Raw genomic sequence first — 14,524 nt, 5'->3', positions numbered from 1 at the left:
CATCACGTAGGCTTACGACCAGTGCCTTTGAGGATTATGATGGAAAGAAGTGAACTTTATCAGTAAACATTTCACTTTAAAATGTTCAGTAACTCCGCTCTTGGAATACAGGGAAAAATCTTTGAAGTGTTCCTATTTTAAGCTGAAAACTTGACTTTTGTTTGGAGAAGATATTGATTAAATGTGTACTCTTTGCGATAAAACTCGAGACATTGATCAAATACTTGAAACAGGCCATCATCTCATTACTTTAAAGAATGCAAAGCTCATTGAAGTAAACAAGATCATTGATACGCACTGTTTTTGCCTCTTTCACCGAAAAGGTTTCCTTGCCAAATCATCAGTTTTTCTTGAAAACAAGGCAATGTTTATCAGAATATGCTTGAATTACTTTTAAGTGGGCTGGCTAACTTTAAACTGTTACAATAGTCTACACACAGTTTGTATGCGTTATAAATCTTGAAAGCTATCAGTCAGTGTTGATATGCATGCAAGCACGTCTTGCTGATTAAAGTGATCAATGCAGAATAATGGGTTATGCAATAATTTAATTGACAACATCAGTCTACTAAAAAATACGGATAAAGTGAGAAGATTGTGGATGTGTAGGAAGTCATTTCGTTGTTTCAAACGTAGCCTACCAGAAAACGTAGTGTGATGTTTAATGTTTACACAAAATATTTAGATTTGTGCGCACACCATTGTTCTCCGCATGTCAGAGCGCTCGGTTTTTTCAAGATTGCGCATACGCGAATAACAAAAGTGCGATCTATTAAGAAAATAAACATATTAAGTTGGTATTTGCTGTGGTGTGGTTCCTAACCCTAAACATCCCTTAAAATAACAGTACAGTTGTTGTGTGATTTTATTCCCTCCAAGTGGCCATATGCTTTTGCTTTTTTCACACAACTGGAAGTGAAACAGTGTCGTGCATAATGTCACATCCCAGTCCGTCACCTTTTCAGACACTTCGAGCTGTTTTTGTGGACTTGTGAAGATGACACACTTTACTGCTTTGTTTTTTCGTCTTATCTACATTTTGCAATTTGCGACCTTAGTTTACCTCTTCTCACTCCGTGCTTTCTGTTAAAGAAAAACAAGTGTTTATGTCAAGTTGTGTTACATGTGTGAATCTGGCAGACGTTTTTATTATACGCGATTTCAATTTCAAGGGAGGCCAACTAAACTACATTTTTATCTGGATGAATTTTAAAATTTGATCCAACTAACGTTAGAATGTGCACGAGGAAAGATGCTTTATTCTCAATTCATATTTACGCCACTTTGCTTCTTTACTTTTATTGTTATGAAACTGTGAAGCTACAGATATGTTTGTAAAATTACTTGAGCTATTCATTTGTAAAATTAATCTGGATAAAAGCAGTAAACTCATTTAAATCTATCGACAGCATGTTTTCTCTCTAATCTGGTGTTTTAGGAAATGCCCTATAATCAATGCTCGACCAGAACAAAACGACCCCCATTCATAGAATGAGACGACTAATGTAAAAGTAATTTCCTGAACTCCATCAAATCCCATCCATCCGCTCTTTTAAGATAAATGTCTGGAAGTTGCGACACGAAGTAGAAGTACAGTAAAGAGATCAATTCAACTGCGTGAAAGAAGCGCATCACCTGCGAACCCCCCGTGCATCGTGTAACTATCAGCTGATTGGCTGACAGACATGCTCAGCCTCCCAAAAGCCTCCAATAGAAATGCTCTGGCGCATTCCGTGATGAAATCGTTATAAATGAGACACTTGCCCTGAAGTATTTCCTAGTAAGTGTCGGTAACTGCAGGGGTGAGAGAGAGAGGGGCTTTGCAAAGACATCAGGGGAAAAACTTTACACTTGTAAAGCAGAAGGCAGAGCTTCTCTGTCTCTCAAAGGTAAGAGAGATCAAGTAATATGTAACTTTCAATACTGTTTGTATGAGAAAACTTTAGTTACGTTTCTATTCCTCATTTTGGTTTATTAAAAATGCTACTGTACTTAAATTTTTATAAATGTACTACCCATGTGCAAATATGTGATCTCCATCATGTCAGAATCTAGATTTTTCTTTATATAACTGTTTATATGATTTTGTTTTGTGACACCTCCATTTGTATCCGACCACTGTGTTGCAAAAGTGTTAAAGTTATACATAATAAAAAAGATTTAAATCTATGAAGTTTCTTCTTGTTAAATCTCATACTTTTATATACATTGAACATTTGAGTGCTGTGCCATGTGCTACACTTTGAGATGCATAATAAATGTCTATATAAATATATTCCTGTGTAATATCACATGCAGATCTTTTAAACGTCTTTTAAAACAAACTCTCTTTCTTTGACAGATCTAAGATCCCCCATCCACACCACCCATTTCCTTTCGGCTTTCCTAAACCTTGCAGTCATGGCACCGACTCTGGCCACAGCGTTTGCCCGACGCTGGTGGATGGCAGTGACAGCCATCATCGAAAACCTGCTCTTCTCTGCTGTTCTGTTGGGCTGGGGCTCCTTACTCATCATGCTGAAGTCTGAGGGCTTCTATTCGTACCTCTGCACAGATTTAGGTAAGAAATAACAAATGTTTTAAAAGCCTGATCTGACTTTTTGTAAGTTCCACAAATTAGTTTCATTGTAAAAACCACTGACGTATTGTTGTTTGAGCCTTTCATGGACGGATGATTCAGATATAACCCCGGTCATTAGTTCCCCTTTGTTTGTAGCATTAGAGCAAAAAAGGTTTTAGCTTTTTACACACATTTTTAAGGGTTCCATTTACATTTCTCATTTAAATGGACATCTGTAGAGGTTACAGTGTGCACTAGGGAACATGTATTGGTTGATTTGCAACTATACCATGGTAAACCATACACTACAAAAAAATCTTTAAAACATTAGCTACAATAGACTGTATTTATGTGAAGGATTATCCATATCATTAATGATTTATGTACTGGCAGTCTATTTTTCAGTTATTTTTTGACACTGTAGCCTACCAAGAAATGCCGTTTTGACAGCCGTCCACTGTATGCGTTAAAGAACTACCCCTAAAAATATTCTGATCTAAAGAATGTGCTTAAAGTAAGAACTTATTTGCTCTTAAAAATAACCAAACAGCAGAACCTAAGCTGCAAAAGAAAAAAAACGAGTCATGTTTGTCTGACAGTACTTGTAAACCAGAAGAATCCTGTTTTTTAACCTTGTCCGTATTGTAAACTACTGTAATCTATCACTGACAGAAGGGTTTTATATGGTGTAACTGATCTCGAGCAAAACACTTTTGTGCTCACCTTCACTAAGGAGGAGGAATCTTCCCTAAGGAGGCCCATGACCACAGACACTTTACCAGAACTTCCATTAAATAAGCTTTTAATCACAGTGCCATGGCTTTGTATAAAACTCTGGAATGTGAAGGAGTGTTCCACAGCAGAATCAAATGAAAGGTTAAAATGAGACGCCTAGTTATGGTTTGATTTAAATGAAAATCTTTATGATCTGCTTCTATCAGAGAGTTAAAGCCCCATATCTACTGATTAGTTCAGAATTGATTAACTGTTAACTGTCTATTGTGTGAGCTGTGTGTCACAATGAAGGACACATTGGCTTCTGATGCCCTTTAATCACTATGTTGTTCTTGATTTAATAGAGCATTCAGGGCGGTTTAACCACAAAATCTGGTTTAAAAATTCCCAGACAACAAGGAGGAGGGGGTAGATTAGAAAAGGAGTTGTTTGTGAGGAAACTGTAGGAGTCCTACCATTTAGGCAGATCTACTGGAGTGCTAGACATACAAGTGTGTGTGTTTTTTGCATAGAATAGTCAATACTGTGTGAGAACGAAAAAAGTAATTTTTGGTTGCTGCCGCAGTTCCTGATTTGTGGCATGCTCAGCTGATCGACCAATCCTTTTGCTTTTGTCACATTATAATGACGTAAGTCAGATCTGTCTCAGCAAAACTGATCGATGCACAAGACAGCACTTAAAAAGCTGAAGTATGCACCAGCCGGATTGTGTCATCTCAAAGTCCATGGATAAGAATCAAAGGTCCAAGACAATAGTATGGAGTCAGCATTTACATTGCGGGAAAGTTGTATGATGCGTAGCATGTGAGGACACTTGTGGTTCATTGCGCAGCAAAACGTAGAGCTCCATCAGCAATGTTAGATTTAAAAAAACAAGTTCTTATCATGCTTCTCACTCTATCAGCACAATTGGGGTTAGGAACATTCTGTCTTGTGTCTCTCATTCAACGTACAATGTTCCTGACGTCTGGCCAACAAACAAATGGCTGTGAATGGAAAAAAACAATCCCGCCTTTGTATTAATACATTAACAGTTGTTTAAAAGTTAAACACACCAAAAATGAAAATATTGTGATAATTTATACACCCTCTTGTCACTTCAAACCTGTATGTCTTTTTGTGCAGAACACAAAAGAAGATATTGTGAAGCATGTCGGTGACCAAAATCCATTTGTAACCCATTTATATTGTATGGACACAAAACCATTGGGTACCCATGTTTTTTTTTGTTACCAACATTCTTCAAAATATCTTCTTTTGTGTACTGCAGAAGAAAGTTTTCGAGGTTTGAAATGACAAGAGAGTGAGATAATTATGTCACTTTTCATGTTTCGGTGAACTATCCCTTTAAACATTTGAGTAAAACTGTCGTGGCTGCCTATAAGCTACTCCCGGCAATAGACCTATCAGCAAAAACATTATATGATTATATGAAAGCAATTTAAATCACTTTTTTATCACTATTTATTATAGTAAAGTTAACTAATAATCTGCTTAACTGATTAATGTACAGGTCATTCAGTTCATCTGATTTATCAGTCTTTCTATGAAATGCACATACACTTCCAACCTGTATTTTCGCACATGTGACTGCTATATCTCAGGGTGTGTGCTGACATTTTTAATCAGTAAACCCACCTATGTGGCAAGCATCACTGGGGTGGATCTCCTGAAACCCCTAGTGCCCAAATGAGAACATCATCTCCACAGCCAGCACCTCATCGAAACAGATTTTCCTCTAAAGTCGACCCGGCCCCTCGCGTGCCTTGTGAGAGTTCACAACCGGGTGTAAAAAGGGACAGAACATTCCGCAACCTCTTCCTTTGTGGGCCATAAAGGGCGGCACGTGCATCAGCAGAATGAATCTATTGAATCACAATTATACTTTCCAACATTCATCATTTAACTGGCTGATAAAGTCTCAAGATTTGGAAAATCTTAAAACAGGCCTAAAATTGATCGATCACACACATTAGCATAAGATCGAGTCAGAAAGTTTGTAAATCTCCATTGTGTCACCTTATTAATAGAGAGCAATTTGCTGTCACCTGGCTCAGTGTCAGAGAATTAAATGTGTGTGTGTTTGTGTGTACGGTGAAATAATGTGAAACAGTTCTGTACAACGGTCCAAAAGGACAATTACAAAACAAGCAATAAAACAAGATAAAGCAACAGCGAATGTGTGCTTTCTCCGTTCTACTGTATCATTACCAGCTCCTATCTTGTCTTTATTGAGACAACATAATGGTGATTCCTCATTCCCAGCATTTTACTGCCGGGTGAAGGTCTGTGTCAGACACTTTGTACGGTAGCTGCAATCAAATAGCACATGTTGCTCATAAGACCAGCGTAATCCAGAATTAATTCCACTCTTATCCAACTGGTTTACGCTGGTCGGGTGTTGATGTAACCGCAAAGCCGTGCAAAACATCCTTGCTGGGGACCAGCTGTACAGTATGCTGGTCTTTCCAGCAGGACGAAAGCAAAAATATATTTTAGTTTTGAAGTATCCGATATAGTGAAATAGTCAGATAGTTCTGAATGGTCTAAGTAGTCTTACCTACATAAATCCACTGACCGTTTCACCCGTGGCTTGTTGACAAAAGTGTAGAGCGTGTTTTGAGAAATCTCAGTTGAGAGCTTCATGGAACTGTCAGGAGGTATTGAAGTGGAGAGATGTGGTGTACATGTGATTGGACAGCAACTAGAGTAACAAGTATTTGATTTATACGTCACAGATGGGCTCACAGTATGGACCATATGACCAAAACGCCCAGCATCTCTCTCTTCCCTCGGTTTTTACACCAACATATCAGTTTTCTCACTTTCTATGTCCCCGTTTAGCAGAAATGTTAACCATGTGAGTAGTACAACCACAATGTGTTAGATATCCGTGTATTTCTACAGATACATCCTACTGTTAGATTTTCTGTAGGTTTATGACTTACCACGGATACTAAACAGAAAAGATCCTGTTTCTAAAATTGCTGCTTAAATACATGGTCTTCAACACAAAATGATCTCGCTATCTCTCTCTTTCTTGAAGGCAACAGCTCGATGACAAATCTCTCAGCGCCATCTGTGCCTTCATCGCATGCAAATGATGCAGAATTCGAATATGATGAATTTAAGAATTATGAGGGAGTGGAGATGGTCCCTCTGAACCATCATGATGACCACCTAAGGATGAACGGTTGGCTGATCTGTAAGGAACAAGATGAGATGCTCAATATGGCTTTCACCGTCGGCTCTTTTCTACTCAGCGCCATCACGCTCCCTCTTGGGATTGTTATGGACAAATACGGCCCACGCAAACTCCGTCTGCTTGGCAGGTAGATAACATTCATACGCTTACATAACCTGGGCCCTTGTTTATTCATATTCTAAGTGGTGTTGACATCTGAACAATGTTTTTTGTTTTCCAGTACCTGCTTTGCTCTGTCTTGCCTCATGATCGCTTATGGAGCCAGCAATCCAAATGGTATTAGGAACATCTTATATTGCGTTTAGTGTGTACATGCAGTGCTTTACAAATTTATTAGACCACCTGTCATGAGAACTTTTTGTCAAAAACTTCTTTACAACTAACAATGTTTTTTATTAATAACAAACTGAAATAACTCATAGTCTTTATTCACCTTTTAAGCCAAAATTTGAGGCGGCACATTTAACTTGTAGCAAAGTAAAAAAAAAGTGAATCATTAAAACATATTTCTATTTTTCTATTAAGTAAATAACTATAATTGACTTAAGAAAAATAATAAAGTGCTATTTTCTCCTGCCTTGCATTTGCTTGTAAAGCAGTAAATCTGAAATTGTATGAATCAGATATATTAGAAAAATACTACTGAGAATAAAGTTTACACATACTGGTGTAAAACCATTACAGAAAAATAAAAAATAATTTTGGTAATCATCAATAATGTTAATTGAGGGTATATGTGGCAAACACCTTACACTGGCTAATAATTTCTTAAAGGGATAGTTCACCCGAAAATGAAATTCTGTCATATTTTACTCACTCTCAAATTGTTCCAACACATAGCATAGAATTCTTTGTTCTGTTGAACTCAAAAAATACATTTTGAAGAATGTGGAAAACTAAACAGTTCTGGGCCACCATTGATTACCATAATAGATTTCTTTCTTACTATGGAAGTCAATAGTGCCCCAGTACTGTTTGCTTACAAACATTCTTCCAAATATCTTTCTTTGTGTCCAGCAGAACAATACAATGTACACAGGTTTAGAACAACTAGTAAATGATGACAGAATTTTCCTATTTGAGTGAACTATTCCTTTGAGGACCGCATATGTAATCAAACATAGCAGCAATCTTTTTGCACGCAGAGGCAATGATTCAAATATCTTCCTTTTCTAGATCTGTCCGTTCTGATCTTCGTTGCGCTGACCTTCAATGGCTTCGGAGGAATGTGTATGACCTTCACTTCACTCACAGTAAGTGTGTTTTTGTGTGTAAACCTACGTGTGCACTTCCCAGTTTTGTGTTTGTATTTGGTCTCTGCCTGCCCTCTTCACTCTCTCTTCGTTCTTTCTCTTTGAAACGTCTCTCAAGCGCAATACAGCAGGTTAATTATTAAACCCGTCCGTCTCAGGTCTCTGTTTTCCTGTCGACTCGCTTTAGTGGCTGTATACTGGCACCAAGAATTAACTCCTGATGGTGTACAATCCAGTGTAGTGACCCAGTAAGAACAGCCTCCGGTTATCGTACACTCAGCGTGATCTGAGGAATTATATGACCTGGCTGAACTCACATATGAAACACACAGGGTCCAAATCCACCCTTTTCTCACACCTGCTCATAATTCTTAGAAACAATTTTTATTCATAAAAGCCTATTTTTAACATGTTGTTGATTGCAGTTGAAGTGTTGTGTTCCTGTTCATCACGTTGAATGGCTCACATTGTAAATGGGGTGTGGACCACAGCCCAATTGCCATCTGAGAATATTTTCAAACAGTTTTAACAGAAATTCCTGCTGAATCACAAAACATAGCTCTTCTGTTAAGTGACGTGCTCTTATGTAACAGGGCGCTCGGTGATGCTCATCCACTTGCTTTCACTAGAACAAGGCATAACTGATGGCATTCCTGGCCTTAGCTCCAATTAGAGTCATAAAAGAGACTCGGTTGTAGCCGGTTTAGACTGGACTGGTCATACCTCAGTTCTTACTGGCCCAGTAACTTCCTCTTTAATGACAGAAAGTGAAAGAAAGACAGAATTGAAATGGACAGAAGTGCATGAATTGTGCTGAACTACATTTATGGTTTTTATGCTTACGTAAGTTATTCACGCTGACATGAACTGTAGAAAATAGACTTTACAAATATAGCAAGCTGATATTTCAAAAGTTTCAAAAAGTTAATTCGGAGATTAGCAGATACTACTTGAAAAGAAATTGATTTTAAGTTTGGCTTGTGTACTCTTATTTATGGATCTATCACATCTCTTTTTTCCTCTCCCAAAACCCACATATACTGCAGTCAAAACGTTTGTACTGAACAGTCTTTCACTGCGGATTTGGTGGGCTTTCATCAGCCCGTATTTGTTGGCCATTTCTCCAAGCCATTGACAGAATGACTGAGATCATTTGTCTTTGTTCTTGCTAGTCAAACTGTAAATGCTCTGAACAACTACAATGAAAGCACACATCTTTATGTTCTTTCAATGTTCATTAAAGGAACAGTTCACCCAAAAAATTAACCTTCTGTCATAATTGACCCTTCCTTAAATTGTTCCAAATCTGTCTTTGTTCTGATGAGCGCATTAAAATGATGTGGAAGAAGGATTGTTATACAACAGTTCTTGGCCAACATTGACTACACAAAAGAAGATATTTTGAAGAATGTATGAAAGCAAACAGTTTGGGCCACTTAAAAAGGAAAACTCTGGTACAGAACAAAGAAATGTATACACATTGGAATAACTTAAAGGGTGAGTTAATCACGACAGATTTAAAAAATTGGGTGAACTGTCCCTTTAAGTGTTTTTTCATCTTTTCCACCAACAATATGTTACCTATAAAATTCTGATGTGGTTGTAAATTATGATAATGTTTTTAATTCAATTTTAAATTGACTTTTTCCAATGCATTGCTTCAAATCAGTTTTACATACACATTTCAGTACGTCTTACATTTCATTACATTTCCATATGTCCTTATCGACCTGTTTCTTTCTCATGTTTTCTTCTAGTTACCCAACATGTTTGGTGACCTGCGTTCCACGTTCATTGCGCTTATGATTGGCTCATACGCTTCGTCAGCTGTAACGTTTCCTGGGGTCAAGGTTTGTTATACAAGTTAAAGTTATTATACAAACCAAAAAAATAGCACCTTATTATAAGCCAACATCTAGTTTTACAATAATGAATTGGTCTGATCACGTGTTATTTCTTTTTGTAGGTGATCTATGACCTTGGTGTTACCTTCATAATGATTCTGGTGGTCTGGGCTGGCTGTGCTGGCCTCGTCTTTCTCAACTGCTTCTTTAACTGGCCCCTGGAGCCTTTCCCAGGACCCGAGGACATGGACTACACGTAAGAATACGCACACACACTCTCCTGCATCTCCTATAATTCTATAATATATCATATAGCTCTTGGGTCTATTTTCTGATCAAATGTATACATTCAATATACTGCAATTGACTATTAGGGAAAAATCTGACAAATGCATTATGTAATTAAATGTGATATTGACTTTATTTTCCCAGTATCAAGATCAAGTTCAGCTGGCTGGGCTTTGACCACAAGATCACAGGAAAGCAGTTTTACAGACAGGTGACCACAGTTGGCAAGCGACTGAGCGTGGACCACACTCAGAAACAGAAAGAGCTCCAGGCCAAAGAAGCAAACAAACTCTGCCTGTCCACCATGGACCTGGAGCTACACTCTGACTCCAAGGAGGAGTGTAAGTGATTATAGCCAGCACATCCAAGACTTCCAAGATGCATGTGCTTCAAAAGGGCAGTAGGGGGCGATATAAATATACTGTATCTATGCCATCCAATTGAGTACTTTATTATTTAGCTACCTTTCTTAAATATATTGGCAATTTCGATGATTTACCTAACAAGATACTCAAACACAAAAATGGTCTTGCATTTGATGAGTACAAGTTGAGGGAGACATATTGAAGAGCTCACTGGGCATGTTTTTGGCTCTTTGAGTTATTTTAGCAAAGGATTGTTAACTCTGTGTTTATTTTGATTTTGCAGCTCAGACGTTTTTGAAGAGCATTTCCAGTCCGCTTTTCATGTTGAGTCTGGTGACCATGTGCGTAACTCAACTACGTCTCATCTTCTACATGGGAGCCATGAACAACATCTTGGAGGACCTCAGCGGAGGAGATTTCAACACAGGTGTGTGTCTGTGATGGTAGATAAAAATGTTAAGCATGGAGATAGCAACCTCTGAGGTATTTTTTAGCATGTCACACTTTCTTTGTTAGTTCTGGTCCTCTGATCTAGGGGTTTTCAAACTGGAGCCCGGGGACCCCTAAAAACTAAGTCTACTGAAGATTATTACCGTTTCATTTAGAAGTGTTCATATTTATATAAGTGTTTATCTCTTCGTTCTCGTTACATGCATATTTTCCAGGATGTTTATTTTTTTTTATCTTTTTAGTGTGTTTTTCACAATATCACACTTTATCTTAAATGTTTCTTTATAAAAAAAAATATATATTTTAGGAAGGGGGCACTCACAATAGATTCATCATATTATTTGGGGGTCCCTAGCATCGTAAAGTCGTCCCTAGCAGTCTGAAAACCCCTGCTCTAATCTGATTGGTTGACGGATGTTCCAAGAGTTTTATTATGTCAGTATAACAGAAAATAGATGCTTTATTGTTCAAAACATGTTTTTCTTAATCTAATGTCATTTATTTATTCATTTATTACAAGGACGATGCATATTAATAAACATTTCTGTCAATAAGCCAGAGTTAGCCAAAAGGCCATTTTTTTGCAATCCCTAGACAGATGGTCTTCATAACTTAAATGTTTTAAAGTAGCTGAATTCACACAGTGCTATCATGTTTTGCTGTCATTAATAACAAAGCTGCACTTTAAAGCTGCAAGTTTAGATAAAAATATTATAATTTCGACGATATTACAACTGTTTTAATATATTACATGTGTTCATTACATCATCTACAGTATATTAGTAATTGTCTATTTTTCTGTCTGGTTTTAACATTATTTTTGCTAAATTGATGCATTTGGCTATTTTACAGTTGAAAGAATGGAATTGGGTAAGAATCTGCTCAAAGCAATAAAATAGTAGTAGAACCCAGTAGAGCGTGTTTTTCCTACAACTTGTTTTTCTAACATTTAACCTCCTCCTGTACACAGTCTGACCTCTGAGATACAATGCATACATAAACCATTTAACTCATTGACCCAAGTAGTTATTAAACAACCTCTGTTTTTATCCCTTATACAGTGATATATTCTCTCCTTCTCTTTTTTTTAGTAAGTCTCTACACCTCCATTTTTGGCGTGATGCAGCTCTTGTGCCTCATGACAACGCCGGTCATCGGTCAGATCATGGACTGGAAGCTGAAGGAATGTGACGATGGAGACAGCAATGAGAAAGAACTCAACAAGTAGGATACCAATTATGTGTGAAATGTGGCCCAAATAATTATTAGAATGTTAAGATTTAAGTAAATCATTGAGTGTCTTGTTTTTCAAGGGATGAACCTCAGCCCAAACGCAGAGACAAGCAAATCCAGAAAGTGACTAATGCCACACGAGCCTTCATCTTTACAAACATGCTCCTCGTCGGCTTTGGCATCACCTGCCTGATTCCTAACTTACCCCTGCAGGTGTGTGAGACATCAATTTAAAAATGCATTAATAATACAGGCGCAGTAGTGCATAGTGCAGATTTTTAGTATGGAATACCTGCATTGACCTGTACTATATTACATAATACAATGCGCTCGGATTGAGTTTCTTTCCAGTTTGATAAATGGAGATTATATAGCTTTCCTGTGGCTCATTGGTAAGAGCATGGCACTAACAAGAGCACTTTAGATAAATTAAAGTGTATTTTAGTGCACTTTTTCATCTGGGTGGCAGCCTGGTTGTGTCTCCACAGTTGTACAGTATCTCCCCCTAGTGGCCAAATTATAAAACTGCTTTACGGTCATGTCATTGGCTGATACAATAAGAAGAAAATACTATTCAATCTTATTAGTCTATGCTTTTGTCATTTCATGTCATGATTATTTTTTTCCAGATGCTCTCCTTTGTTCTTCACACCATTGTCAGAGGCTTCATCCATTCGGCTGTTGGTGGACTTTATGCCGCTGTGTGAGTGTATCAGTATAATTGCTTACACATGAATACTTTCTGCATGTGATCATTACTTGTGTGATAAGTGTGATAACAAATTAACTTGTGATAATGTTGGGAACATGCATGGAATGCTGTGTACTTTTAGGAACATTGTATAGTTTTATAACACATTTACTGTACAGAGGAAATTAAAAATACAAAACCATTTTAAAAGACGTTGACTCCATCAGAAAAGTGTCAGTGTTGTTTCTTTGTAACACGTGAATGTGTCTTTGTGTGTCTGTAGGTACCCATCATCTCAATTTGGCAGTCTGACCGGTATGCAGTCTCTGGTTAGCGCTCTGTTTGCTCTGTTGCAGCAACCTTTGTTCATGGCCATGATGGGACCATTAAATGGAGACCCACTTTGGGTAATGACACAAGCACTATATACAGTATAAGAGACCTTGAGTCATACCAAATGGATGATATTCATGTTAGGTACGTTCTGATCCCTCTGTTTCTCTGGTGTAGGTGAACGTCGGTCTGCTGGGTGTCAGTATGCTGGGGTTCCTGCTACCTCTTTATCTGCTGTACTTCAGAAAGACACTGCACAAAAAGAGGAAGGAGAAAGAAAACAATGCTAAAATCTATCTGAAAATCAACGGCACAGATGTTCCAGAGGCATTCGTGTAAAAAAGACAAATTAAGGGACAAAACAAAGCAGAATAAAGGGGCAAAGATGATGAATATCCTGAGAAACACACAAGCAGTGATTGTTACAGGCTATTGTGCCTCTCTCTTTTCCAGGTTTATTTAACTTCTATATGAGTAACTCAATGGATGAAAACAGAAATGAGAGACAGAAACAGATTGAAAAGAGACATGGGAAAATCGGCGTTCTTTTTGAGGCATTTTACATTAATTTACAAGTGTTGCAAAAGTGTTAACCCTGACTGTCTTTTTACAACCTAGATATAAGAAAACACATATCAATATATTACATATTAATATATGATTTTTTCTTGCTATTGCAATATGTATTCACGCCTGTATGTTCGGAGGATGGCTGAAGCAGGCCTGACCACACAGACTGTAATGATGCCAAGTCGGGTGCCTTTCACATAAACACAACTCTCATTCATTCTTTAACCTTAACAAGGGATGTCAAAGTTGTAAGTCCATATACTGTAAGCTTACGTTAGAAAACATAGTTTGTTTGGCGAGGTAATGGCTCAAAGCCGAGGCTCAAATATCAGGGGAACAACTGCACTTTTAACACACATATCCCATGAAGCCCTCATGCCCATGATTCCCTTTTCTGTCTTTTTTCTTGTGCTTGTATACTGTTATAACCTGTGATATTTCAGAGTGTAAATCATTGGATTATATGTAAGTCACTATGCGAGCAAGTTCCCAAGGATCTCTGAAGCACAACATAACTCACAAATGTGCCTTTTGTGCAGTTAACAATGCCAGTGACCGCTGATGGAAGAACTGGAGCCATGTAAATCGTGTTTGTTGTTTTGTTTAATGTATTTATTTTGTTTCTGAATCTAACAGACAACATGGACATTGCAACCTTACTGACAAAAGTTAACACTGTGTTGCAGTAGCTGTTTTCTGTTTTTTTTTCTAAACAGCTTTCATTTATAGTTCTTTTTGGCATTACTATTATATTGAATAAAATGTGATATTAATTACTTATTTTGTCTTCATTTATTGTAACGAAAATGTTCAGTAGAATATCATGTGTCTACATGTCTTCTCAAAGCATAAATTGAATCGGCTCATATTGAAACACACAGTTCAATGCTATTTCTATGTTCTCTTACAAGATATTTTTGTGAGATTATTGTTTGTTAGACCAGTCACTATATTTTAGTATACAAAGTGTCAATGTTAATGGTTTGAATTGATATTT

At 37.4% G+C, this 14,524-nt stretch overlaps 1 protein-coding gene across 1 annotated transcript; it reads left to right on the top strand.

The window, feature by feature from the left end:
• The first annotated feature begins 1,765 nt into the window (after positions 1-1,765).
• On the top strand, positions 1,766-14,303 carry slc43a2b (solute carrier family 43 member 2b). Its single transcript, XM_056737319.1, has 14 exons — positions 1,766-1,889; positions 2,342-2,560; positions 6,342-6,627; positions 6,721-6,776; positions 7,677-7,753; positions 9,511-9,603; positions 9,720-9,853; positions 10,030-10,226; positions 10,534-10,677; positions 11,792-11,924; positions 12,014-12,146; positions 12,563-12,636; positions 12,908-13,031; positions 13,135-14,303. Exons 2-14 carry the CDS (start codon positions 2,401-2,403, stop codon positions 13,294-13,296), a joined length of 1,773 nt encoding a protein of 590 aa, XP_056593297.1. The 5' UTR covers positions 1,766-1,889; positions 2,342-2,400; the 3' UTR covers positions 13,297-14,303.
• Positions 14,304-14,524: the final 221 nt, after the last annotated feature.

The sequence above is a fragment of the Triplophysa dalaica genome, chromosome 22 (assembly GCF_015846415.1).
Source record: "Triplophysa dalaica isolate WHDGS20190420 chromosome 22, ASM1584641v1, whole genome shotgun sequence".
Lineage (NCBI taxonomy): Eukaryota > Metazoa > Chordata > Actinopteri > Cypriniformes > Nemacheilidae > Triplophysa > Triplophysa dalaica.
The sequence above is the reverse complement of the archived record's forward strand: the minus strand, read 5'-3'. Positions and strand labels throughout refer to the sequence as shown.

What these genes read in the sequence shown, in the direction of transcription:
- slc43a2b (XM_056737319.1), top strand. Translation starts at nt 2,401, where the DNA reads ATGGCACCGACTCTGGCCACAGCGTTTGCCCGACGCTGGTGGATGGCA. An exon ending in GTACCTCTGCACAGATTTAG is followed by an intron (nt 2,561 to 6,341) that starts GTAAGAAATAAC and finishes TCTTTCTTGAAG; the next exon opens with GCAACAGCTCGATGACAAAT. An exon ending in AATGAGAAAGAACTCAACAA is followed by an intron (nt 11,925 to 12,013) that starts GTAGGATACCAA and finishes TTGTTTTTCAAG; the next exon opens with GGATGAACCTCAGCCCAAAC.